We start from the raw sequence: 25,886 nt of genomic DNA, 5'->3' as shown, positions 1-25,886 counted from the left end.
GGAAGGAAGGAAGGGTGGGAGATGGAAAGAAAATCAAGTAAGAAATTATTTTGGGTAGAAAGCACAGCTAATTCAAAGCCCTAGGGCAGGGACAAGCTACACATGTTTAAAAATAAGAAAAACAACATTCCAGATGGTAAACTCAAGAAGAGGGGTGAAAGTTCAGAGGAGAGGGGTAAGAAGAGGTCAGAATATCAGACTTTATAAACCACGGTAATGCAATGTGGATTTTTTTCAGGGAGATGGAAAGTCACTAAAAGAAGCCACAGAAAATCTGAATTCTATGTGATTCTAACTCACTTAAGAATTGTAGGGGCTGGAGCAATAATACAGAAGGCAGGGCTCTTGCCCAGCACATGGATGATCCAGATTTGATCCCTGGCATCCCAAATGGTCCCTTCCAGCCCACCAGGAGTAACTCCTAAATTCAGAGCTAGGAGTAACCCAAGCAATTCTGGGTGTGTACCCTCAACCAGGAAAAAAGTAGCAATTAGATTCATTTACATTCATTAAGTCTGTGTATTGCTTTGGTTCTACACCCAACAAAACGTATTCTAAGACAATAAAGAGAATCCTAGAAATATATATTTTTTAAAGAAAATTAAGGGACCTAAAGTTACATTGTACATGTAAGGGAGTAGAGGGTCCTAGAAAAATTTAAAAAGCATCACATTGACCGTCGGTTCCAGCGACTGCTTGCAGATACTCTACAAATCTATCAACTAAGCCAGAGCCCCACGCCTGCTGATGACGGGAAATAACCATCCTTTTCGGTTTTTTTTTCCCTTGTCAGGCAGCGTGGCGATTACTAAAACAGGCGTGAACTCGGTGGCGCGGGGCAAGGGGGAAAAAGAAAAACTATGTAACAAACAGCGGGACTTAATATCTCTATATTCTTAGCAATGGAGAACTATCAAATGCCTCCTTGGCAATAGGACTGCTTTTCTTTTTTGGGGGAAACCCCAACAACGGTAGTGAGTTGTGTGTTGAAACATGGAATGTAATCGAAATAAGGCGTAAACGAAGTGAAACATATCATGTGCAAGGGTTGGGACTGGGGAGGTGGGAGGGGGCGGCAGGTATACTGGGGGGGTTGGTGATGGAAGATGGGCACTGGTGAAGTGAAGGGTGTTTGAGAACTGTATAACCGACATAATCCTGAGAACTATGTAACCCTCCACATGGTGATTCAATAAAATTTAAAAAAAAAAAAAAAAGCATCACATTGTTTCATTAACAGTAGAGAGAAATATTTCCAGCAAAAAAAAGTAAAGATAACTGCAAAGTATGGAATATACACCCTAAACTGGAAAAGCAGAAAATTATTCCGTTGGGGTTGGAGAGACTGTGCAGGAATGTAGCACACGGCTTTGCAGAGGGAGTCCTGGGTTCAGTCCCTGCCCCTGCACGGTCCTCCAACGCCTCCACCTTTCAGAGCAAACCCCAGGCAACGAGCAGGGAGTAGCCCCCAAGCACCGCTGGGGAAAAACCAAAATCAAGTAAAATTCAACATGTTCGTAAATTGGACGGTCGTCAATTAGACCCATCATAGCACTTCCTTGTGTGGTGGCTACCATGTTAATCAAAAGCTGAAAACTTGGATGAGGCACATACCCAGGAAAGATTGGTCCATTTCACTACTGCAATCCCAACACACTAAGGAGGAAACGATTTGGAGAGGCTGCAACTGGTGAATGGTAAAAACATACTGTGTGCCATGAACTATACTGGAAAATAACTAGAATCTTTAGAAGCCATAAAACGTGTACAGAGAGACACATACATGGGATATAATCCATAAACACACAACTATAACTCATGCAAGGTAAAAGATTATCAAATTACTCTCAGAAAATAATATCACCATGAGAAATGGACAAACTCTGGTTTGAAAAGATCGTACAGCAACATTCACCGGGTCCTAGTAAGCTAGGTGGGTTTTACAGATGAGAACAACTTTTTAAACAAAATACCTAGCAAGAGGAAAAGAACTAAGCAAAATGCTACCACACTGGTGAGGTGGTGGAGAGTGTCCACTAAATTTAGAACAACTATTTCCAAAATGAAAATACTCAAAATGGAGCTGCACTCAAAGTTATGTGTTATTTCAGTTCAATGTCAGAATTCTGCATGTATAGTTACATTAACACATACCAATAAATGGTTAATAGTAACCTCGGTCAGACTAGGTCAGACTATTACATTTGTCTTCCAGCAGAAATAAAATAGTTTTTAGAAAAAGTAATAATACATTGTTACCCATGGCATATTCGATATGCCAAAAACAGTAACAACAAGTCTCACAATGGAGACATTACTGGTGCCTGATCGAACAAATCGACGAACAACGGGATGACAGTGCTACACTGCTACAGTCTAAGCAAGATATTCAGGTCTTTTTTATTTCTTTTTGGGTGACACCCAGCAATGCTCAGGGTTTACTCCTGGCTTTGCACTCAGGAATTACCCCTGGTGGTGCTGGGGGAACCATATGGGATGCCGGGGATGGAACCCGGGTCGGCCGCGTGCAAGGCAAAAGCCCTACCCGCTGTGCTATTGCTCCAGCCTCTCAAGTCATTTTTAAAAGAGAGAAACAGCCAGAGGCAGAGCTATCTCAATGAGCCGAGTGCATGTTCTGAATACATGAGGTTCAGGTTTGATGGTGCCCCATAACCGCCAAGAGGAGCCTTCCAGCACAGAGCCAGCGGGACCCAAGTGTGGCCCCAGAACAAAAAAATACGAGGGAGAGAGAAAGAATGAATGCAACAGAAATTCAAAGATCTTTGAAACCCAGGTTCGATTCCTCCATCCCTCTTGGAGAGCCCGGCAAGCTACCGAGGTATCACGTCCACACGGCAGAGCCTGGCAAGCTACCCGTGGCGTATTTGATATGCCAAAAACAGTAACAACAAGTCTCGCAATGGAGATGCTACTGGTGCCCACTCGAGCAAATCGATGAACAATGGGATGACAGTGCTACACTGCTACAGTGCTTGTAAGGAAAGAACTTAAGTAGAAAACCTTTAATTTGCTAGGATAAAAAAAAGGCAAAGATGCATGTTTTAAGAAAAAGTTATCAAACAAAGTTTTAAATTCAGCATCTAAAAATTTCAAAGTGCCTATTAATTATATAGTATAAAGCAAATTATGGTACTTTTTTTTTTGATAGTGTGTTTTATGGGGTTGGCAAGATAGTAGAGGGGGAAAGAACTTGCCTTGCATGCAGACAGCCTGGGTTCGATCCCTGGCACTCCATATGGGCCCATGAGTACTTCCAGGAGTTAATCCCTGAACACAGAGCCGGAAGTAAGCCCTGAATATCACAAAGGATGGTCAAAAACACATATGTGTTTTATTGTTTCTCCTGAATAATTTCCTGCATGACCACTACTATCTATGCCTAATTTTCTTTCCTTTTTGGAAAAGCAGTGCTTCAGGATATTAACTGACTCAAACGCTGTCAATTAACAATACAATTGGGTTTTTTTTTTCTAGATGTTGTTTGAAGTTCATTTTTTTAGTTCAGTTATGAGTAGAACTGTTTTTACACTCTCCTATCCAATTTAAGGGCAAACATTAAACATTAATCATCAGTGACCACGAAGACAGTTAAAAAGACTGAAAAAATGCTTCATATGCAGGGATCCCTGGTTCAATTCCCAGCACCATACGGTCCCCGAAGCACCAGGCTGACAGTAGCCACTGAGCATCAACTGGTGTGACCTCCCCTGCACCCCAGAAAACAATAATCAATTAATAATCTAACCAAGGTGTGTTACTCCTAATATGTTTTCTTTCTCTCGTCTTTATCAAATTGCTGAGGGTCACGGTTGGTGGTGTCAAGAGGCCGGGGCATCCCAGGAGCTCAACTTCCCGAGAATTTACTTTTCACTACAAATTCCAGGTGAAGTTTTCTCAGAATAGTTAGACAAAATATGCACCTAGAATGAAGGTTGGGCAAAAGGAAAATGAGAAAAGTAGAACAAATGGGCAGGTAGTCACACCAGAAAAAAAAAAAAACTTTAATGGGGGCTGGAGTGACAGCACAGCAGGTAGGGCGCTTGCCTTGCACACGGCCAACCCGGGTTCGATTCCCAGCATCCCATATGGTCCCCTGAGTACTGCCAGGGGTAATTCCTGAGTGCAGAGCCAGGAGTGACCCCTGTGCATCGCTGAGTGTGACCCAAAAAGAAAAAAAAAACAACTTTAATGGTAAACTTAACTTGAAAAACTCAGAGCTGCAAACATTTCATTGTGCATGACTCTATACCACTTGCCATACCCTGAGTCTTCATCTGCACCTACTTCACACCTTCCAGTCTTGGGGGCGGAAAAACCTCACCCTACTTGAATCCCCAACTCACAACCTCGGAATTCTGTTTATCCTTCAAGGCTCATTCAAGAGACATCCCTGCCAGAGCCAGTGACCACTGGACCCAGGTTGTACATTTTTTTACTTAGCTTCAGTTTTACAAACTTTTTACAGACTCTTCCCCTATCACAGCCCTTGTCACATCAGGAGGCATTTGAGAAATTAAAAAACCGTATCAGATGAGGCACATTCAGCACAAAACGTGATCCTGTTAAGACATCGATATGAAAGTTGCTACCGGAGACCAAGAGACTAAGAACATGATGAGTACATGTCCAAAACAACTGCAGCACATTTAATATATATATACATATATAGATAAATAGATAGGTGGAGCTATAGATATAGATCCCACAACCTTTTAAATGCAGCACTGGACCTGTGTCAGGAATGGCTACCTCACCTGCCCTGGCCTCAGCTCCCCTGAGGAAGGCGGGTACCACACAGGCTCCTAAAAACAGCTCTGGAGTCTGCAGCCTCTCCAGCAAGGGCCTGGGAAGAGCATGCACCGCAGGGCTCAGCCACAGACTAATGAGGCCCATTAGAGCACATTTAGATGGCGCTGGAGCCAGCTCCCCCACTGGACAGCAGTGCCTGGCCCTGCGGGGGATGGGGAACTTCCCAGCAAAATCCCAAGTAGCAAAACCTGCAGGAGGAGGGGAGCGGGAGCAAGGAAAAGTGGGGGAAATTCACCGATAGCCATCTTGGGCGATTTTCCTACTTAGAACATCTCCCGTTTATTTCAAAGGAGAGGCGGGCCTTGAGCTTCTGATGTCTGCCACTGTCTGTTTTTGAAAACCTTCACTTGTCCCGGGGTGGTTTCTTGTAACTGCAGGCCCCAAAGCTGATGCCCAAGACACACGAGCCACGCCCACCGTCTCACCCCGAGAGAGGTGAAAGTTCTCCCTGTTCTTCCTTCTCCTCCGACCCTCTTTCTAAGACTGCAATGAGCATCGAACAGGAGTCCAGCCTCCCGGGAGAAAAAAAGAGTCCCAGCAGCCCTCCAACGCTGCGTCTGCCGAGGGTCAGCCCGCCTAGCCCGTTTCCACCGCGTGGTCCTCCAGAAGCCCAGTTGTTCACAGGGTCCCCCCTGCAGGTGCTGCCAAAGGCGCTGGCACAAGCGCTCCGTGTCCAGGTGCCAGGAGCACACCTCCCCGTTTTCGCCCGGTAACTCCAGCCGCTGGCCCAGTGGGAGAGACATCTGCAGCTTCCCACCCTCCGGGGAGCAGATGTCCAGGACGCCCAGGACGGCAGCCCTCCCCGCAGGCCAACCACACCAAGGCCTGCCCGAGTCGAATCCGCACTGCTCCTGGGGCTGCTGGATCTCGGGGCTCTTCCTCCTCCAGTCCCCGGGCCCGCAGGCCGCGCGGGTTGGGACCCGCCGCTCATCACCTTCTTCTGCGTGCACACCTGCGGCCTAAACCTAAGACCCTGGACGTGACCGGTGAGTTAGTTCCTCCTGACCCCGTGCGGTAGGGGACTGGGAACAAGGGACTGGGTGGGGGGTGGCGGGGGTGGCGATGATTAAGAATCCCCATAAACTGCAGAAGACGTGCCGTCTTCTCCTTCCGGTGCCTCGCTAACCCGACACGTCTCCCCAAGTCCCCCGGGGGGCCTTCGGGGCTCCCCCTGGCCTGCAGGAATCCGAGCTCCTCCTCGGAGCGGTGGGGGTGGGCTTTGCACCGACTCCGAAGGTGGGTGGGCAAGTACCAAGGGGGGCGCCCAATGAGGACCCAAGGAGAATATAGAGGGGTAGGACTCGATCCACCACGGCGGGGGGACCCCTCGTTTTTGGGGGGTCAGGAAGTGCATCCCTGGCTGGGCACCCCTGACAGTACCCCAAGAGGGCGCCCGCGCCCGCGACCTCTCCCCCCACCCCACCCCCAGTCGCACTCCGCTTGGGACGCTCCGCACCCGCGGCCCCGAGGGGGTGACTGGGAGCTGCGTCGGGCGCGGCGGGGCCGTCGGGGGACCCCGCGGGACACCGCGATGGGGGTTGTGCGCCCTGCCACCCGTCGCCCTCGGCCACCCACCCGGCGGCGGCGGCGGCGGCGGCGGCGGCTGAGCGGCGCGGCTCCCGCCAGCGCTCGTCCCCGCGCGCTGGGCCGCCGGCCTGCGGGAAGGCCACGGGCCGCCCCCCGGGCCGAGCCGAGCGGCCGTCGGCGTCCGGGGGCGCGTCCCCGCGCGCTCGTTCGCGCGCGCGCGCCCGCGGGCCCCCGTCGGCTCCCCACCCCCCACCCCCACTCCCGCCCCCGGCGGGCCCGCGCGAGTTGCACTAACTTTCCGGGGCCGGGGGGAGGGGCGGGCGGACGGGCGGGCGCCCGCGCGGGGCCCGGGTACCTGTGCTCAGGTTGTCGTTGATCTTCAAGGGCACCCGCAAGACGTAGACGAGGAAGAGCACGACGAAGAACCACACGGTCCAGAGATAGGTCCACGACCAAACTATGCAGGACTTGAGCTGCTCCAGGAAGCCCGTGCCCGCTTCAGCCATGTTTCGGCGCTGCTGCGCGGGGCGGCCGCGGCGCTCGGCGTCGGCCGGGATGATTCACCCCCGCCCCGGGGCGCTGCTCGCCGCCGCCGCCGCCGCCGCCCGGGCGCCCCCCCGCCCGGAGCCCGCCTGGCCGCCCGGGACGACGCGGGCGCGGCGGGGACGGGCGCGCGGGCCTGCTGCTCCCCGTGCAAAAGCGCTGCTGGCCCACTCGCTGCCCGCGGCCGGGGTGGCGCGGTCACGTGGCCGCGGCCCCCTCGCGCTCCCATGCCCGGTCCAGCGCCGGGCCCCGAGGGGAGCGGCCCGGACGGGGACCGCCACCGTCGGTCCGGCTCGGCGCGGAGGAAGGGAAACCGAGGCCGCGGCCCGCACGCAGGTCCTCGCCGAAAGGGCGGGCTAGAAGTCGGTTCCCCACGTCGGGTCGGTGGGGGGGGGGGGCCCGGAGAGGGAGCGGGGGCTGCCCTGCGGGCTTGTGGTCTACACTCCGAGCACACCCCCCGCCCCGCCGGGTCCCCTCCTCCAGAGTCAGGCTCGGGAGAAAGCAAGTCGGGGCCACTAAGGAAAGGAAGATGTGATCTGGGTCGTAGGCCCGAAGGGAGCCCACCCGGGGAGCAGGTGCGGGGGCCCACACGCGCCCTCCCTGGAGATGCGCGTCCTGGAAGCCTCGCTGGGGTTTCCAAAGCGACCGTGACAGCTGGAAAGTTGATCCGGTTTTGAAGATGATCGTGGCGGTGCGTGCGTGTGCGTGTGCGTGTGTGTGTGTGTGTGTGTGTGTGTGTGTATGTGTGTGTTATGCACACATTTATAACGCATTCCCTGGGATGATTTTGGTATAATTTTGAAATGGCAGTGTTTAACCAAAAAAGTACATTTCCAACTTTTCTTTTCTTTTTTTTTTTTTTGGTCCGTACGCAATTCAATATTTTCTTGATCAGATAAAAATTGGGAAACGTTTTCTCCCCAAAATTTCTCTTTGTTGGTATCAATGGTAAGGAAGTCCTTGTGGTTTTCCAATCTACAGCCAAGCTATTTTTAGAGTTCTGAGCACTCCACAGAGTGTTTTACGCCAACTTTTCTCACGGCGGAGCGTCTGATGGTATACATAAAAGAAAACTCTCACAGATGCCGGCGCTGCTTTCTCCATGCATCTGATCTGCTACTGTAGTGACAGGCAGGATGTCAGAAACTGACTTGCACAGTTTTTAATCGTTTTTCATAATTATAAATTGGTCTTTTTGGGTGAAGGTTTGGGGCACCCCCGGTGGTGTTCAGGGCTTACTTCTAGCTCTGTGCTCAGAAATCCCTCCTGGCCGTACTCGGGGCATCATATGCTGTGCAGGAGATCAACCCTGGGTCAGTACAAAGCCAGTACAGTCAGTACAGTACCCCCTGTACAGTACCCGCTGTGCTATCTCCCTGGCCCTCCACCAGTTTGTTTTCATGAGAGGTAATTGTTTATTGAGGTAATATCGACTCACACTCGTCTATAGGTTCATAGCTCTCTAATATCTGCCCGCCACCAAAGTCCCAATTGCCTTTCTCCCCACTCACTTCCCCTCTTCCACCCATAATCGCACCCACTATTTACTTTTGCCTCCTATTCCAGTAACTTGCAGTGAGGAACCAAGGTTTAGTTTGGCCTGTTTTGTTGCTTTCTTGACAGTCCATATATGAATAAAGTCATTTGTATCTTTCTCTTTCTGACTAATGCAGAAACTCCTCCAGTTTCATCCATGCTATTCCAATTGCAAGATTTCATCTCATAGCTGCATGATATTCCATTGTGTTAATATACCTCATTCATCTCAGTTTGTTTCCTTATCTTGGTAATTGTAAATAGAGATGCAATGAATACAGAGGTAGAATATTTTTTTCAAATTAATGCCAGCAGCAACTTTTGTATCTAACAAGGATATCTGAATTCTCAATAGATTGAAACAACATGAGCCATCTATTTTATGTAATGATTAAGGGTCTCTGCAATAGAATTGCCTACTTGAAAGAAGCATTGTGGTGCCTGGTTCCCCTTGACTTTTTGCGGGATGCAACGACAAATGGAGGTGGGGATTAAAAATGTGTCTTTATGGGGCTGGAGCAATAGCACAGTGGGTAGAGCGTTTGCCTTACATGCGGCTGACCCAGGTTTGATTCCCAGAATCCCATATGGTCCCCTGAGCACCGCCAGGAGTGATTCCTGAGTGCAGAGCCAGGAGTAACCCCTGTGCATTGCCGGGTGTGACCCAAAAAGCAAAAAAAATAAAATAAAATAAAATAAATAAATAAACAAAAATAAAAATGTGTCTTTGCACTTGAACCCCCAACAGAGGGGGTGTGATCTCTTGGGAGCTCCTGTGACTTTGGGCTCTGTGAGGAGTGGTGTTGAAAGAGATTCTGGTTTTCAAAGACGGCAGAAACACTTAGGTTTCAGTTACTTAGCATTGCACACAGTAATCCAAAGAACCAACCACAAAATTACGTAAACGGCAATTAAAGACATAGAAGGGAGGGTTGACAGAACCTTAGAGATTGGGAGAGCCGCAGGGTGAAGTGAAGGTCAAAATGGCTCTGAAGTGGGACCATTCATAAATAATTACATCCCTAATCATCTCTTGACCACCTCCCCGTGGGATGGCCCACAGCCAGGCCAACTCGACCACATCCACGGTTCATTTCTTCCTCACCTCCATACTTTCCTCCTTCTAGAGTTCCACCAAGGCACTGACACCCCACTTTTAGCTTCCTGATTCAGAAATCTGAAGATCATCCTACATAGATCCCTCTCTTACCTTCCGTCCTATCTACATTCAACCAGACACAATTTAAAGATACAACTAGAAACTGTCACTTCTCTCTATTTCAGATTCTTCACCTGTTTGTCATCTCCACCACCCAGTCATCTCTCCGAGGACAAGGCAGCGGGGATTTCAGACTTTTACTTTGACACACCACCACCGCCACCACCATCACTGCTGTCATCGTCATCATCTCCATCACCACATACTCTCTCCACCCATCTTTATTCTCACTTCTCTACCAGAATTAACTTCTTAAAGAATAAATCTGATAAGATACCCTGCTTAAAATCCTTTATACTGGATAAACTCAAGATGGTTCACAGAGTCTTTGCAGGGCATTCCCACCAACCCGTGTTGCCTCACATTCTACCCCTTTCACGCGTGTCACCAGCACTTTTTAATTTTAATCATTATTTCTTTTTTATGAATCACCATGGGTTACAGTCACAGACTTACAAACTTTCGTGCTTACATTTCAGTCATACAATGATCAAGTACCCATCCCTCCACCAGTGCCCATTCTCCACCACCAGTGATCCCAGTATCCATCCCACCACTCCCACCCCACCCCCCTCTCCCACCCCCCTCCCCAGCCCTGCCTCTGTGGCAGGGCATTCCCTTTCGCTGTCTCTCCTTATGGGTGTTGTGGTTTGCAATAGAGGTATTGAATTGCTATCATTCAGTCTATAGTCTACTTTCAGCACACATCTCCCCTCCCAAGCGGGCCCTCCAAGCACCCATACTTGGTGGTCCCTTCTCTATCTGAGCTGCCTTTTCCCCTAGCATGTGAAGCCGGCTTCCAAACCGTGGAGCAATGCTCCTGATATTCACCCCTACTATTCTTGGGTGTAAGTCTCCCATTCTGTTTCTTTCTATTCCACAAATGAGTGTCGCCAGCATTTTTGATGAACATGTCTGCCATCCCTTTAACAATTTCTGAGAACTGCTCCACAGAGCTTGCCTCTAGTGTTCCCTGTATATCCCTCTTCCTGCCTCAACGGATAACAACTTAGTAGAGATGCATTTAAAATGCCACCTCCATGGTGACTCCAGCTCCCTTCTGTACCCAGAGTTCACCATTTCCTGAGATGTAGCAAAGCAGAAAATTTAGGGTGGGTTATTAGGATAGAGGCTTGGAGAGAGAAAATAAGGGACAGACTCTATTCCTAACCCTGCCATTCACTAACTACCTGCTTGTTGAGATTTTCTAGAAAGTTTCTTCCTCTGTATAACGGACTACCCTGGTATCTATGTCAAACTGTTGTTGGGAAGATTCTGTGAGATCCATAACAAGAATGTTTGGCACAAGTCTAAGTAATTTGTTTGTGTGTTTTTGTTATCTTCTTATATCCTAGTAGAAATTTAGCACATCAGACACGCTTAGTGAATCCTGAATATTGTACAAAGGAAAAAAATCAATTACTTCAGTTCAAATTTCGAAGCTTACATTTTACAAAAAATAATATACTTGGGACTGAAGTGGTAGTACAGCAAGAAGGGCATTTTGCCTTGCATGTGGCCAGGTTCAATTCCCAGCATCCCATATGGTCTCCTGAGCATCACCAGGAGTAATTCCTGAGTGCAGAGCCAGGAGTAACCCTTGAGCATCGCCGGGTGTAACCCAAAAAGCAATAAATAAATAAATAATATACTTAAAATATTTAATTCATACCTCTGAAGCAGATACTGAAATGAATAAAAACTAATATGCTAGGAAAGAACTTTAAGAGTTCTTTAAAGGGGCAGCGAGTAGCTGAAAGGAGTAGAGCATGTGCTTTTCATGAGGGAAACCCAGGTTTCATATCCAGGACTACATAGTCCCAAAGTATAGCCAGGAGCAACCCCAGAGCCAATCCCCTAGGGTGTGGCCCCAAAATAAATTTTTTTAAGTTCCTTAAAATATATCTTCATTGAACATGGACTGTAACCAAGATAAAGCGTAAACGAAGTGAAACTTATCACTTACAAGGGCGGGGACTGGGGGGGCGGGAGGGGGCGGGAGGTATAATGGGGTGGTTGGTGATGGAATATGGGCACGGGTGAAGGGAAGGGTGTTTGAGTACTGTATAACTGACATAATCCTGAGAACTTTGTAACCCTCCACATGGTGATTCAATAAAATTTAAATTTAAAAAATAAATAAATAAATAAATAAAATAAAAAATTTAGAATCCCCACAGCCACATGACATTTCATTGTCTATATGAGGGCTTACTAGCTTCAGGGTGATACAACAATCTTCACACACTTTCCTCTAAGGAAACATTTTTTGATCATATTTAGCAGATTATATATAATAGCAATACAAAATAAACTATTTAGGTACTGTGTTGGGGACAGGCTTTGGGGATTGGGGTAGAATAATCCTAAACATGGTGTTGAGAAAGTGTAATGTAGTATGATTAGTGTTGGATTATTGAATGTAATCAATTATTGTGAACAACTTCATAAAAATAAAATATTTTTTAAAATATATATATATATCTTCATTGTTTCTTTTTACTTTATTTTTTTTCAGTTCTGGTTTTTGAACCGAGGGCCTCACAAATGTCAGGCATGCATCCTACAACAGAATCACAACCTGTCTCTCTAGTTTATCCGTTTTTGGTTTTGAAAGTGATGTTTGGACATATGTACATATACTGACTGTTATCTTTAGTTTTATTTTTCATTTTAAGTTTAAATTATTTTTGTTTAGGGGTTTGTTTGGGGGCCACACCTGACGTTACTCAGGGCTTACTCCTCTTGATGCTAAGAGGACTGTATGAGGTGCCAGTGGTGGAAGTGGAGCTGGTCCTATGCAAGGACCTTAACCTCTAAACTGTCTCTCTATGCTCTAAAATATAGTTTCTAAACAATCTTCAGAACCCCTATAATATTTAGATTTAAAAATAACGTCTGACTTTGTTTCTCATTTAAAATTTTAAAGTATCTCCCATGCTCATAATTGCATTTATGAATTCAATATCAGAAGTTTGTGAATAACAGTTGCCACCTAAGTGGTTAATATTTTAGTGACTTGCCTAGAACTGAAGAAGTGATAATGCAATCAAGTGTATTTTTGTGAACCGATAAGCAAAAGAATAAAAGAAAGAGAAAGGGGCTGGAGAGATAGTACAACAGGTAGGGCATGTGCCTTGTACACGGACTCCAGGGTTCAATCCCTGGTGTCCCATTGGACGCTGAGCAGGAGTAATTTCTGAGTGCAGAGCCAGGATAATCCCTGAGCATCACTGCTTGTGACCCCAAAACCAAAAAAAAAAATAGCGGGGGGTGGGGGAGAATAAAGAAAATTTTAAAATGTCCCAGGAAATTTATCATTTTGTAATTTCTACAAGATTAGATATACTTTCTCATAGAATACTGAAGATATGTAATTCAACCAAACACTGATGGTTGAAAAGATGATTCAGATAGCAAAAGATCTGGGTAGAATGTCCTCAAGACAAAATTCTATGTTTGAAAAGAATATATCTCTAGCATGAAGTGGTAGTGAAGGATTCATGATGAGCAGGTTTAGAAACTACGTAAGGAGAACTGGAGAGATAGCACAGTGGACAGGGCACTGGCCTTGCATGCAGCAGACTCACGTTCAACCCCCAGCACCTCATATAATCCTCTGAGCCCTGCTAGGAATAAGGTCTGAGCACAAATCCAGAAGTAATCCCTGAGCATGGTGGGGTGCAGCCCTCACCAAAAGAGCCATAAAAGAAATTATAATCACATTTGCCACTTATCCCCTACCTAAAAAATAATAACAATAATTTATTTCCAGGTGCAACCTTTTATGGACATGTCCACACTAGTGATGTTCCTTGCATCCTCATTGTTGACAAAACCAGTCATTTTAATTAAATAAGGTTGACTGATACACATAATCATTCTGATAGCAAGAATGCTAAAAAAAAAAAAAAAGAATCAGTACCTTGAATAAAGAATCTGAAGGCACACTCACCTTAACTTCACCCCTCAAAGACCTGCTTCAGATCATTCCACATTTTTAAAGAAAAAGAAAAAGTAAGTCTCTTTGCAGTTCTGTCAAGTGGCTCAAAAAACTGCAGTGTGTGCTTTGCATACAGGGGACAATCCCAGCGTTGTGTAGTCCTCAGAACTACTGAGTGTGGGCCCAAAACTGAAAGATAAATAAGTAAATAAAATAAGAAATAAAATAGGTTTCTACAACACCCAAAAGGAGAGAGAGAACAAGAGGAAATGCCCTGACACAGGGGAGGGGCTGGGAGGATGGGGATGGCATTGGGGGTGGGTGGGAAGGATACTGGGTTCATCGGTGGTGGAGAATGGGCACTGGTGGAGGGATGGGTTCTTGAACATTGTATGACGGAAACACAAGCACGAAAATGTGTAAATTTGTAACTGTACCCTCACGGTGACTTACTAATAAAAGAGAGAGAGAGAGAGAGAGAGAGAGAGAGTGCTCTCTCTGGTACTTGAGGACCACATGATGCGAGAAATCAAACCCAGGTCTCCCACCTGTGAAACCTGCTTTGAATGCTCTCAACATCTTGAGCTATTTTTTCAGTCCTGAGAATTTTTTAAAAATGGAACAAAACCGAAAGATCTGTACACAATCAAAATAAGGTCGGAACTATTTACTAGAACCCTTCTGAAGTTCTCTAATCCTTTCTTTCCTAAGCTAACCAAACAAAAGTGGTAATGGTAATGGAACACTTCATTTGTTCTCTTTGTTCTTTACTATGGTACTCAGTATCTTCACTATTGAGAAGATTATCAAAGATGGGCTAGTTTTTCCTTTGCTCTTTTTGTAATATAGAAAGGGGAAGAGAATACTTCTTGTAAATGCTTGATAACCAAACTCAGGCACTAATTGTAACATTTTCAAGCACTGTCATCCCATTGTTCATCGATTTGCTCGAGCGGGCATCAGTAACATCTCCATTGTGAGACTTGTTGTTACTGTTTTTGGCAAATCGAATATGCCACAGGTAGCTTGCCAGGCTCTGCTATGCGGGCGGGATACTTTCGGTAGCATGCCGTGCTCTCCGAGAGGGACGAAGGAATTGAACCCAGGTCAGCTGTGTGCAAGTAAAATGCTCTACCCACTGTGCTATCACTCCAGTACATAGCACAGCGGCAGGGCATTTGCCTTGCACGTGACTGACCCGGGTTCGATTCCTCCGCCCCTCCCAGAGAGTTCGGTAAGCTATGGAGAGTATCTTGCCCGCACGGCAGAGCCTGGCAACATTTTCAATCATACTGAAAAAAAAAATCTATCATCTAAGTCATGAAATTTGCTTATAAGTGGATGGACATGGAGAATATCATGCTGAGTGAAATGAGACAAAAAGAGAGGAACAGATATGACTGCACTCATCTGTGGAATATAAAATAACATAATATGAGATTAACACCCAAGGAGAGTAGAGACAAGATCAAGAGGATTGCTCCTCAGTTTGGAAGCCTGCCTGATGTGTTGGAGGAGAAGGCAGTTGGTATTGAGAAGGGACCACTAAGTCAACAAGTCAATGATGGTTGGAGGGATTGCTCAGGATGGGAGATGTTTGCTGAAAGTAGACTAAGGACCAAACCTGATGGCCTCTCAGTATCTATATTGCAAACCATAATGCCACAAACTAGAAAGAGAGTAAGAAGGCACGGAGGCAGAAGGTGGAATTGCGGGGTAGGGTGGCCTGAGGGATACTGGGAGCAATGGTGGTGGAAAATGTAACTGGTGGAGGGATGAATGACTGAATGACTGGTGAATGACTGAAACTCAATCATGAAAGCTTTGTAAATGTATCTCACGGTGATTTAATCAAAAATAAATAAATAATAAAATAAAAATCTATCATCTGAAATTTTCCATATGTATAAAAATATCATCAGTCACAAAAATTTTATTATTTCATTTTAAAATCAATTGCATGTTTGGGGTTGATGACTGACTAGAATTCACGAGCCACAATCACATCTCAACAGTTCTTTGCAAAAAAAAAAAAAGCATATGATTTCAAATTTTTGCAACCCTCATGTTAATCATCATATAAAATAATTCTAAGCTAAGCACCAAAATAATATCCTGCATATTTACATACTATGTGTATATCAAATTATATGGCGGGTTTGGCTTCAAATGTCAAATTCATATACACATATGTCCAGGCTCCTGATAAAATTATATTTATCCACTAAAAAAAAAATGCAGTCTTGAAAAAACTCAGAAATCAGGTTAGTGTTACAGAATTAGAAATAAATTAAGAAAAATATAGCAATTGTGATATAAAGTTAAATGTTTTTATTGACAAGGAAGATTTATTCATTAACTTTTGAAATTAATTCCACTCTTTAACAAGATAAATCAACTATTGGTTACTTTATTGGTTACATTTTCATATTGCTAGCTTTTCTAATATGCAAGCCTATAGTCAAGCCTATACTATACTATGCACAAATCAAAACATACATTTCAAAATCATTTAGTATATTTGGCCTATGTGGAAACCTAATCTAAAATAAAGAAAGAAAAATCAAATTAATTTCATCTTGAAGTACATTTCAGGCCCACATTAAGTAATGTGCTTGCCCACGCCAGTCAAGTTATTTGTATTTCTAAAATTAGTCCTAACCTCTCTTCTTTACTTTGTCTTGCAAAAACTATTTCAGGTTTCCCTTCTATTTTGCATTTCAATGCTACTGCACAGCCTCTAACTTTAGCACATTTAACTATAATGGTTTTGACCTCCTTGTTAATAATGACAGCTCATGAATATGCATTATAATTGAAGCTGTGGCTTTTCCAGAGTTTTTTCTCCCCCTCAAAATTATCTCGGGCTGGAGCAATAGCACAGCAGGTAGGGCGTTTGCCTTGCACATGGCCGAACCGGGTTCGATTCCCAGCATCCCATATGGTCCCCCAGCATTGCCAGGAGTAATTCCTGTGCATGAGCCAGGAGTAACCCCTGTGCATCGCCGGGTGTAACCCAAAAAGCAAAAAAAAAAAAAAAAATTATCTTCATATTATTTTTACGGTACAATTGTTTTGATCAAAGTTTGTCACTCAGGCTTGGAGCTGAATATGTCACCATAAGAGAACAAGTCCATTTAAATAAACTTGTCATGTCCAGTTGGACAAATGTAGCAAGTAACTTGCTGGCGTCTGGAATTAATCATCTACACTTCTATTTCTTGAACCGGTTATGCCCATGTTTAATGTATTGATCAAGTACTTTTCAGAACTTGCTCATTGGTTCAGATGCTCTTTCTCTTTGGGGAGTCCGGGGAGTGTTTGGGCCATACCTGGTGGTGCTTGGGGTTTATTCCTGGCCCTGTGCTCAAGGATCACTCCTGGCAATGTTCAGGGGGCCAAGTGGGGTGCTGGGGATCAAGCCCAGGTTGGCCACATGCAAAGCAAGAGCCCGGCCTGCCGTGCTATCCCTCCAGCCCCTCCTCTGTTCTTTAATTAGCACTTCTCCTGGGTCCAGGACAGGCCTAATTATTGAATTAAATCGAGATGACTAGATTGAGTTGGGGAGCGGGGGAGAGCTGGGCTTGGGGGAGCTGCAGTGCAGTACTCGGTGTCCTCGGCCCGGTGCTGTTGTTTTGCATTTGTGCTGCTGGTGCCCTGTACTCGACCTGCAGTGCTCAGGGGACCCAGTGGAGCCAGACTCAGGGCCCTGCACCTGCCCGGCATGCGCTGCACAACTTTGCGCCGCAGTCCCAATCCCTTATTTGTTTGAGTTTTTGCCCCTCAAACAAATTGGCTTTCCAGAGTCACAAAATAAGATTCACAAAATAAAACAATTCACAAAATATATGTTTTTCAAATGAGGACCAAGGCCTGTAAATCATAAGGAAATATTTCCACTTGAAGAAAAAGCCTCTAGGGAAACCCATGAACTACCTTCCCCCTCTGAGCATCTTCTTGCAGGAGTCTGTCCACCAGCCTCACCTATACAATGGGAACAATACTAGCATACATTTCCCATGTAGGAGGGGATCCTTACAGAGAGGGAAGTTGCTCCTTCCTTCCTTCCTTCCTTCCTTCCTTCCTTCCTTCCTTCCTTCCTTCCTTCCTTCCTTCCTTCCTTCCTTCCTTCCTTCCTTCCTTCTTTCCTTCCTTCCTTCCTTCCTTCCTCCCTCTCTCCCTCCCTCTCATCCCTTTCTTCCTCTCTAGTGCAAATAAAAAATTGAATTTAGCACACAATGTACATAAGGCAAGCACTCTATCACCGAGCTACATTTCCAGGCCCACTTTTACATTTTTAAAAATGCAATTCCTGTGTCCTGTTTAGTTGAGGTAAATGATCTCTATATTTTTCTAATATTCTTGATATGGGAGCAGCAGAAATGGCGCAAAGCCCTGAGCATGTGCTTTATATATGTGAGGCCTGAGTTCTGTCCCCAGCACCATGTGATCTCTGGAGAAACCTCAAGCTCAGAGCAGGCATGGCCCCAAATGGTTTGTTTGTTTGTTTGTTTGTTTGTTTGTTTGTTTTAAAGATTCTAAACACAGGGTCCATCCCTATGCAGAACTAGGAGGACATCTGCTTTTGCACACTTCTGGGAAAATTCACTCTTCTTCATTTGCCTACAAACTTTACTTCATTCATTTGTATGCTCATATGATATACTCTCCTATCAATTTACTCATCATCATCATCATCATCATCATCATCATCATCATCATCATCCCATTGTTTATCGATTTGCTCGAGCAGGCGCCAGTAATGTTCTCCATTCGTCCTAGCCCTGAGATTTTAGCAGCTTCTCTTTACTCATTCTTCCCAACCGTGCCGCATTGGAGGCTCTTTCAGGGTCACAGGAATGAGACCCATCATTGTTACTGGTTTTGGCATATGTATACACCATGGGGAGTTTCCAGGCTCTCCCATGCAACTTGAATTTATCTTAGCTCAAAGATGTTCTTCTTAGTAGAATACCAGAGAGCAATGCCATACATAAAAGGAAGCTTCCAGGCATCAGTATATCCTGGTAGCCAGGAGATCCTCAACAAAGACACCTGCCATAGTGACATGCTCAATTCCTTCCTACAGGTAAGAATTAGCATACGCATATATTAACACATCTGCAAGTCCCTGCTATGAGCCTTTATCCATAAAAGGAAGTGTATAAGAAAAATCTGTACCTTATTGTTTCTTTTATCACTAATGTACTACTTATCCACCTGTTTTATTACTCCATAGGACTCTAGGTAAAAAATATGAGCAATAGGCAAAGGTCTAATGAAATTTGTGTGGGAGAAAATGAGCCTCTTTTCTGAAAATTAAATTTGCCAGTTTAGCTTAGTTCCCAAAACACCTAAGGAAGGTATAATAAATTAAACAAGGAGAAAACTGGGCTAAGCAAATGCAATGCTCAATTCCGATATCAACCAGTCAGAGAAGATTTGATTATGATATAGTAGAAGCAACATGAATTTAGTGAACACATACGATGTAGGTTTTAAATTGTGTTCTCCAAACTTTGGTCGGCAGTAAAAAAATTTTTTAATTCACTCCCCAAATTAGTATCTATATCTACTACTGTAAGTTAGTGAGTTCGCCAATATACCAAGATACTACATACATAATTATAAATAGAGCCTGGCAAGCTACCTATGTGTATGTCTCACACTGGAGACATTACTGGTGCCCGCACAAGCACATCGATGAGCAACGGGAGGACAGTGACAGTGATACAGATATGTTGGGGCCAGGGCTATAGTATAGTCGATAGGGCATTTGCCTTGAATGCAGCTGATCAGAGTTCAATTTATGGCACTCCATATGGCCCCTCAAGCCCATTAGGAGTGATTCCTGAGTTCAGGAGCCAAGAGTTAGCCCTGAGCACTGTTCAGTGTGAACCCAAAACCAAATAAATAAATAAGCGTGCATTTAAAAGATGAGCTGAACATAAACATAAATTATAGTATTTCTTCCCTAAGACCTAATAGATAGTCAAGATATATCTGGGCTGCCTGCACCTCATTTTAAGAATCAATGGATTGGAGAACTTTCATATTTATTCTTACCTTATTGTAGCTAAGTTCTCTTTAATTGAGTAACTATGTGGGGCCTATCTGCAAATTCTGACTTCAGTTTGAATGAGACTTACTTTGTTGACCTGTTCTTGAAGCGGCTCTCTTCACCCTGTTCCTCACAACTTCCCTGCAGTAATTCTAGTTCATTAGCTTGAGACTGCAGACGTCTGCCCCTCCACAGCCACTGTCACTGTCACTGTCATCCCATTGCTCATCAATTTGCTCAAGTGGGCACCAGTAATGACTCTCATTGTGAGACTGATTGTTACTGTTTTTGGCATGTCGAGTACACCATGGGTAGCTTTCCAGGCTCTGCCATGCGGGCGAGATACTCTCGGTAGCTTGCCGGGCTCTCCAACAGGGGTGGAGGAATCGAACACGGGTTGGCCGTGTGCAAGGCCAATGCCCTACCACTGTGCAATCGCTCCAGCCCAACCCTCCACAGCAATGCAACTAAAGGATCTCCTCAACATCTCTCCAGTTTGGCTTTGTTTTTTCTATTATGACTCGCTTATTTGCTATTCCTAAAAACATAATTAAAAATGCAACTTAAAAGTTTTTTAATTGAATATCTATGAGAAAGATCGTAACAAAGCTGTTTATGATTGGGTTTCAGTCATGCAATGATCCAACGCTTGTCTCTTCACCAGTGTACATTTCCTACCACCAATGTCCCCAGTTTCCCTCCTGCCACTGCCCTCCCCCAGCCAGTATCTTTTTGTTTTTGTTGTTTTGGGGGCCATACCTGGCTGTGCTCAGGGCTTACTCTTGACTCTGTGCTCAGGGAACATGCGTTGTTAGGCTTGGGGGACCATGTGGGTGCTGGGGATTGAACCCAGTCTGCTATGTGCAAGGAAAGCAGCCTGCCAGCTGTCCTTTCTCTCCAGCTCTGATAATATTTTTAAATCAGCTCATCTTTTGCAGAGATTCTTTTAAGTGAATGATCTTAATCATTAACTCTGGTTTTAGAATTTTAATTTTGTTCTTTAATTGAGAGCATAAAAAGTTCTTTTTATCTGTTATTTCTATCATTTCTCTATTTTCTAGGACATTAATCAGAGTTGTTTTAAAATTATCATTAGCTTATTATTGATCACCTGTGTATCTGTTATTCGAGGATGTTTTTCCCTTCTGCTCTTGGCTTGATCTTGGTAAGTCTCACAGTTATTAAATATGGATGCTTCATGTTGCGTGTAAGAGGAATGGCAGCGGCTGCTTTACAGGCTGTTATTCTCTGCTAGAGAGGATTAACTTTTCCCCTGCTTGTGAGGAACATGAAAAGTAAGTTTCTGTGTATGAAATACAGGACATTTGAGCTATGGGGCTGGCTATGTTATGTTAAAGATACACTGTCAGGATCTGGCAACAGTTCTGGGACCAGTTAATAATTCGAAGGTTGGTTGCTTATTGCTTCGTGTTAGCTGTATGCTTAGCTTACGCTTAACTAAATCCTGTTTCTCTAGAGTTTTCTCATGTAAGGGTGACAGAGCACCTACCTTTTCAGAGAGTGGGGATTTGATCGAGTTACATAATAAGTTATATAAAGTCTTAATATGTGTTTTTAATAAGTGCTTGACAGCACGTTTAAAATTGGCTTGAAGTTTCCTTTGATTCTGAGATAGTGTCTGGTGTGCCTGGCTGCTGAGACAGTGAGGATTTAGGATAAGAACAGGAGAGACAAGCTTCAGTTACTTGTTATTGATAATCAACCCAAACCCAAAGCGTCCCTAAACATGGCTCAGGTGACAGAGCACTGGTCTGCATGTGCAAGGCCCTGGATTCCATCTCTGCACCATAAGCCTCCACCCTAGGACAGCCTGTGTGACCCCAGGACTCCCTGACAGGGCTCAGAGTGATACCCCAGTCATAGCTACACACACAAAAAGAAATGCTATTGGCTGCATGATTAAATTGGCTTTCATTAGTTCACAGGGTCAGCCAAAATAATCATGGTCACAGTTGGAAATAAAATTTGGTTTATAAAGAAATATTATCCTACCTATTTCTATTAGTGTTTTAATATATTTCTATCAGTTTTCCATGCATAATTTTAAGCTGTTTTAATTAATTTTTGCGACTGCCCTTGCATACTATTATTTAAAAAATTTTCCATATTAAGACATAGCCCTCGAAACATATCTAATGATTCATGATATTCCATAAAACATATTTATTTTGCTTTAGGGCACAACTAGGGATGCTCAGGGTTTACTCCTGGCTTTGTGTTTAGGGCTTACTCCTATGGGGCTTGGGGGACAAGATGGGATTCCGGGAATCAAACCCAGGTCAGCAGTGTGCAAGAGACTTTCATGCTGTACTCTCTCCCTGGCCCCCCAAGTCTACATTTATCTTGATTGCATCAAACCTTAAATGATTAGTTTTAAATTGTAGGATAGATAAAAATGACTGTGTGACATATTTTCTGTGATTTGTCCTGTGATTTAGCTAAGTTGGATCTGTATATCTACCACTACTGATCCAAATGAAATTTCCTTCTCTGTGAATTTACTCAAAGCTACAGAATGGCCATTTGGGGGCAGAAGATAGGGGAAAGATGACTGACTATGAGCTGAATTCAAAGCAAAATCTCTCACTCCAAGTCCCTCATAAACCAGAACAGAAGAGAATTTATTCCTCGGGGAGTTAACAGTCATCTTCCATCATCCTTTTAGAAAAAGTCCACAATCAGGCAACACTGAGCTCCACGTGATCGGGATGACATCATTCCTTTGGAAATAACATGTGATTCTCAAGAATATTAGACCATTACCAGGAGTCAACAAAAAGACGCATCGGAGGAGTAACCTTGCACAGAAATGCCTGTGACAGGTAACACTCCTCTGGTCTGGCTCATTCTCTGGGCTGTCGCAATAGATGATCATATATATGGTAGACTAAAATCACACAAACTTATTCTCCCTGCCTGGAAGCCAGAGTCAGATTCTAATATCCGATGGGTATCGCTCCCCATGAAGATTTGAGGAGTGAATCTATCTTGCCTCTTCTAGCTTCTTGGTGACCCGGTCTGACACGGGAGAGCACTGTTCCCATCTGCCTGCTCGAGGAAAAACATGGTGGGAACAGAGCAAAGGCCCAGCCCTTCTCACTCCCAGCCTGGGACAGGTGGTGTCACAAGTGAGCTCGCTGGGTTAGGGAGTGGCTCATACTCCTGATCATGGTGCTCATACACTGATTTTGTTACTTGCAGCATTGACTGGGGCTCACAACCTTCAATGTCTTCCTGCACAATCAATCCTCCCCACCCCGCCCCCACCACCCCACCCCCCGGCAGGAATCTCAGATGCAGGATGGAGCTGCCAGGCTCATCGTGAGAGCATGTGGTGGCGCCAGGGAGCAAACTCTAGGCCAGGCAGCCCACTGGCCTCTGAACCACCTCTTGACCCCTACAATGATTTTATTTTATTTATTTATTTATTTATTTATTTTTTACACCAAGTATAACCTTTAAGGTTAACCTCTAACTCTGGCGGACCCCACAGCCCCAGCCTAAAGGCTGCTTTTGTTTCTTTTTTTTGGGGGGTCTTTTTTTTTTTTTTGCTTTTTTTGGGTCACACCCTGCGATGCACAGGGGTTACTCCTGGCTCTGCACTCAGGAATTACCCCTGGCGGTGCTCAGGGAGCCATATGGGATGCTGGGAATCGAACCCGGGTCGGCCGCATGCAAGGCAAACGCCCTACCCGCTGCCCTACAATGATTTTAGAAGAAAAATTTCCAAATTTCTTTCCCTTAGTCCCACAAACCACATGGTTTAACTCGCTGAGGAATCTGAACACCGTCTCTTACTTGTAGCTCTTTATAGGTGCCCCAAGCGGGGGGTGAGGTGGAGGTGGGGGGGTGGGGGAGAATTGCTTTCAAAGAGCACCTAATAAAAATGAACTACACACTCGGCCTGTGTTTAGAATTCAGAAATAACCCTGTGTTATTCGGCAGATGAATAGGGCTTTATGAGTGAATAAATCGGTGCACTAATTGGTAGGTGTGCCGTGGCCACAGACCGTACTTTCAGCCCTTACCCCAAGCGGTGTCCGCCTTGAACCTTGTTGAACATTTAGGAAGCGAAGAAGCGCAGTGACTGTTTTTTGTTTTCTGACATTCTACAACTAGATCCCTGCAAGTCATGTCTGGGGATAACAATGCGATGCAGCAAAAACAATCTCCTGTTTTTCAGGGGTTATGTAATTACTTATTTTGCATTTTATTTGGTATTTCACCCATATTTATACTTCGATTCACACATGTAAAGTAAGAAAGTGCACTACCATTGAGAGACACCCTCGGCCCATCTTCGGAATTATGTTATGACTTACTTCTCATTAGAAATCCCAGAGCCACGTTGCCCTTCTCGACTAAATGCCCAGAGCCCGTTTTTGGAAGATCCACGTATGTTTTAGAGAATGTTTGCTAACCATTCTTCATTGATGTAACGCATGTAAAGAACTGCCATGCATTGCTTTAAGTCCTGTATGGCTTCCCTACAGGGCAGCACTCAGCTGTGCACCTTCAGATTCCTGGGCCAGGCCAGGGCCCTCTGAGGCCAGCACGTCTATGGCTGCATCACCTTCCTCCATCCAATTCACTCACTGCCATGGGATTTAGTGCTGCTGTGTTTCCTCCATCCATTCCACCGATGACGACTGAGAGCCCTCTACATCAGCCCCATTTGACGAGCTGGGAGCTCACATTTGTTTTCATGAAGAGTGTTGTCAGCAGTCTGGGAGATTGTAGGCAGCTCACTTGGGTTTGATTCTTGGAACCCCATAGGGTCCTCCAACCCTGCCAGGATGATTCCTCAACCCAGAGCTAGGAGTAAGTCCTGAGCACAGCGGGGTGTGGCCCCAAAACAAAAGATTGTGCTTCGTTATTAAAAAGTCCATGCTGGCCCAGCCAAAGAGTACTTCTTTGCATGTTTAAAAAGTAAAAAAATAGGTGAAATGGGTGAATTTTATTTGGGAGCCAGGTGGATAGCTCAAAGTCCTGGAGAATATGCTTTGCAGATTTGATCCCTGGCACTGCAAGATCTCCTGACACCACTGGGAACAACCCCAACACAAAAAGAGCCTACAGAAAGTGGTTTACTGAGCAGGTCTCCATCCAAAGAAAAGTTTGAAGTGTAGGCTTCCACAGCTGCTTAAGAAACTCTCCACATCCAGGTTTCTCCCGTTGCTCCGCTTCTCTGCTTCTGGACAGTGAGGGGTTTATATTCCCAGGCACACTGCCAGGAGAGAGAAGGGCAAAGGGCCGGGGGCCAAAGAGAACACAGCAGAAGGGCTGATTTCTTTTTTTTTTTGCTTTTTCGGTCACACCTGGCAATGCACAGGGCTTAGCTTCTGGCTTTGCACTCAGGAGTTACTCCTGGCGGTGCTCAGGGGACCATATGGGATGCTGGGAATCGAACCCGGGTCGGCCGCGTGCAAGGCAAACGCCCTACCCGCTGTGTTATTGCTCCAGCCCCAGAAGGGCTGATTTCCTTGACAGCATTTCCGGAAGTCCTACCCCATTTCTTCTCTTCACCTCTCTTAGCCCAAGTGCAAAGGGCACCAGAAACATGTATTTTTTTAAATTGAGTCATTGGTATCCCCAATATAATGTGGGATCTTTTAAGAAGAGAAAAGAAGAAGAAGGGGAAGAAAAAAATAAGGGAGGAAAAAAGAGGGAAGGAGAGAGAAAGGAAGCAAGCTGCAGGAAGGAAGGGGGAGAAGCATCTGGAGATAGGCAAGGGTCTGCCAAGTGCTGCAGTGAGCTCAGACAAGCTATCTACCCTGGGACAGCCCATGCTCTCCTTTGCTCTCCTCTTTATCCTGTCTTGTCCTGTCCTTGCAGCCACAAGCTTGCAGGTTGGAAGAGGACGAACCCCTCATCTCCCCAAACCCTCACCTTATCTGCACACTCAGAGTAAGAGGTTTTTATCGAGAGAATAGGGAACATACTTGTATAAAGCGTGGCTGCACATCCGTGGATGCCAGAAAGAAGAATAAATTCCCTCCTGGCCTGGTCTCCTGAGGCGCACTATCTTATCTGCAAACCTTAAACAAAGTCAGGGTTCGTCTCAACCCTGGGGGGTGGGGGTGGGGGTGGGGTGGGGGAGGCACAAGATGAGGAGAATCGAGCTTATCTTCAGGCTTTGAGAGAAAGGGCAGTTGTCTTTGCCTCGACGTGTTTTCTGCTTTCTAATACTGAAGTCAGCACTTAAT

The 25,886-nt window shown here is 45.3% G+C and overlaps 1 protein-coding gene across 5 annotated transcripts in view; it reads right to left on the bottom strand.

Moving 5' to 3' along the window:
• The window catches only part of ST7 (suppression of tumorigenicity 7), a 294,315-nt gene extending 287,324 nt beyond the window's left edge, over positions 1 to 6,991 (bottom strand). The window contains exon 1 of one of the 5 annotated variants that reach the window (XM_055147437.1): positions 6,713 to 6,991. In XM_055147437.1, the coding sequence (XP_055003412.1) occupies positions 6,713 to 6,863 (151 nt within the window). In that variant the 5' untranslated portion in view covers positions 6,864 to 6,991. The remainder of the gene's footprint in view (positions 1 to 6,712) is intronic. The other 4 variants (XM_055147168.1, XM_055147250.1, XM_055147191.1 and 1 more) reach the window with 4 other exon arrangements.
• Between the last annotated feature and the right edge of the window lie 18,895 nt (positions 6,992 to 25,886).

The sequence above is a fragment of the Sorex araneus genome, chromosome 1 (genome assembly GCF_027595985.1).
Source record: "Sorex araneus isolate mSorAra2 chromosome 1, mSorAra2.pri, whole genome shotgun sequence".
Lineage (NCBI taxonomy): Eukaryota > Metazoa > Chordata > Mammalia > Eulipotyphla > Soricidae > Sorex > Sorex araneus.
The sequence above is the reverse complement of the archived record's forward strand: the minus strand, read 5'-3'. Positions and strand labels throughout refer to the sequence as shown.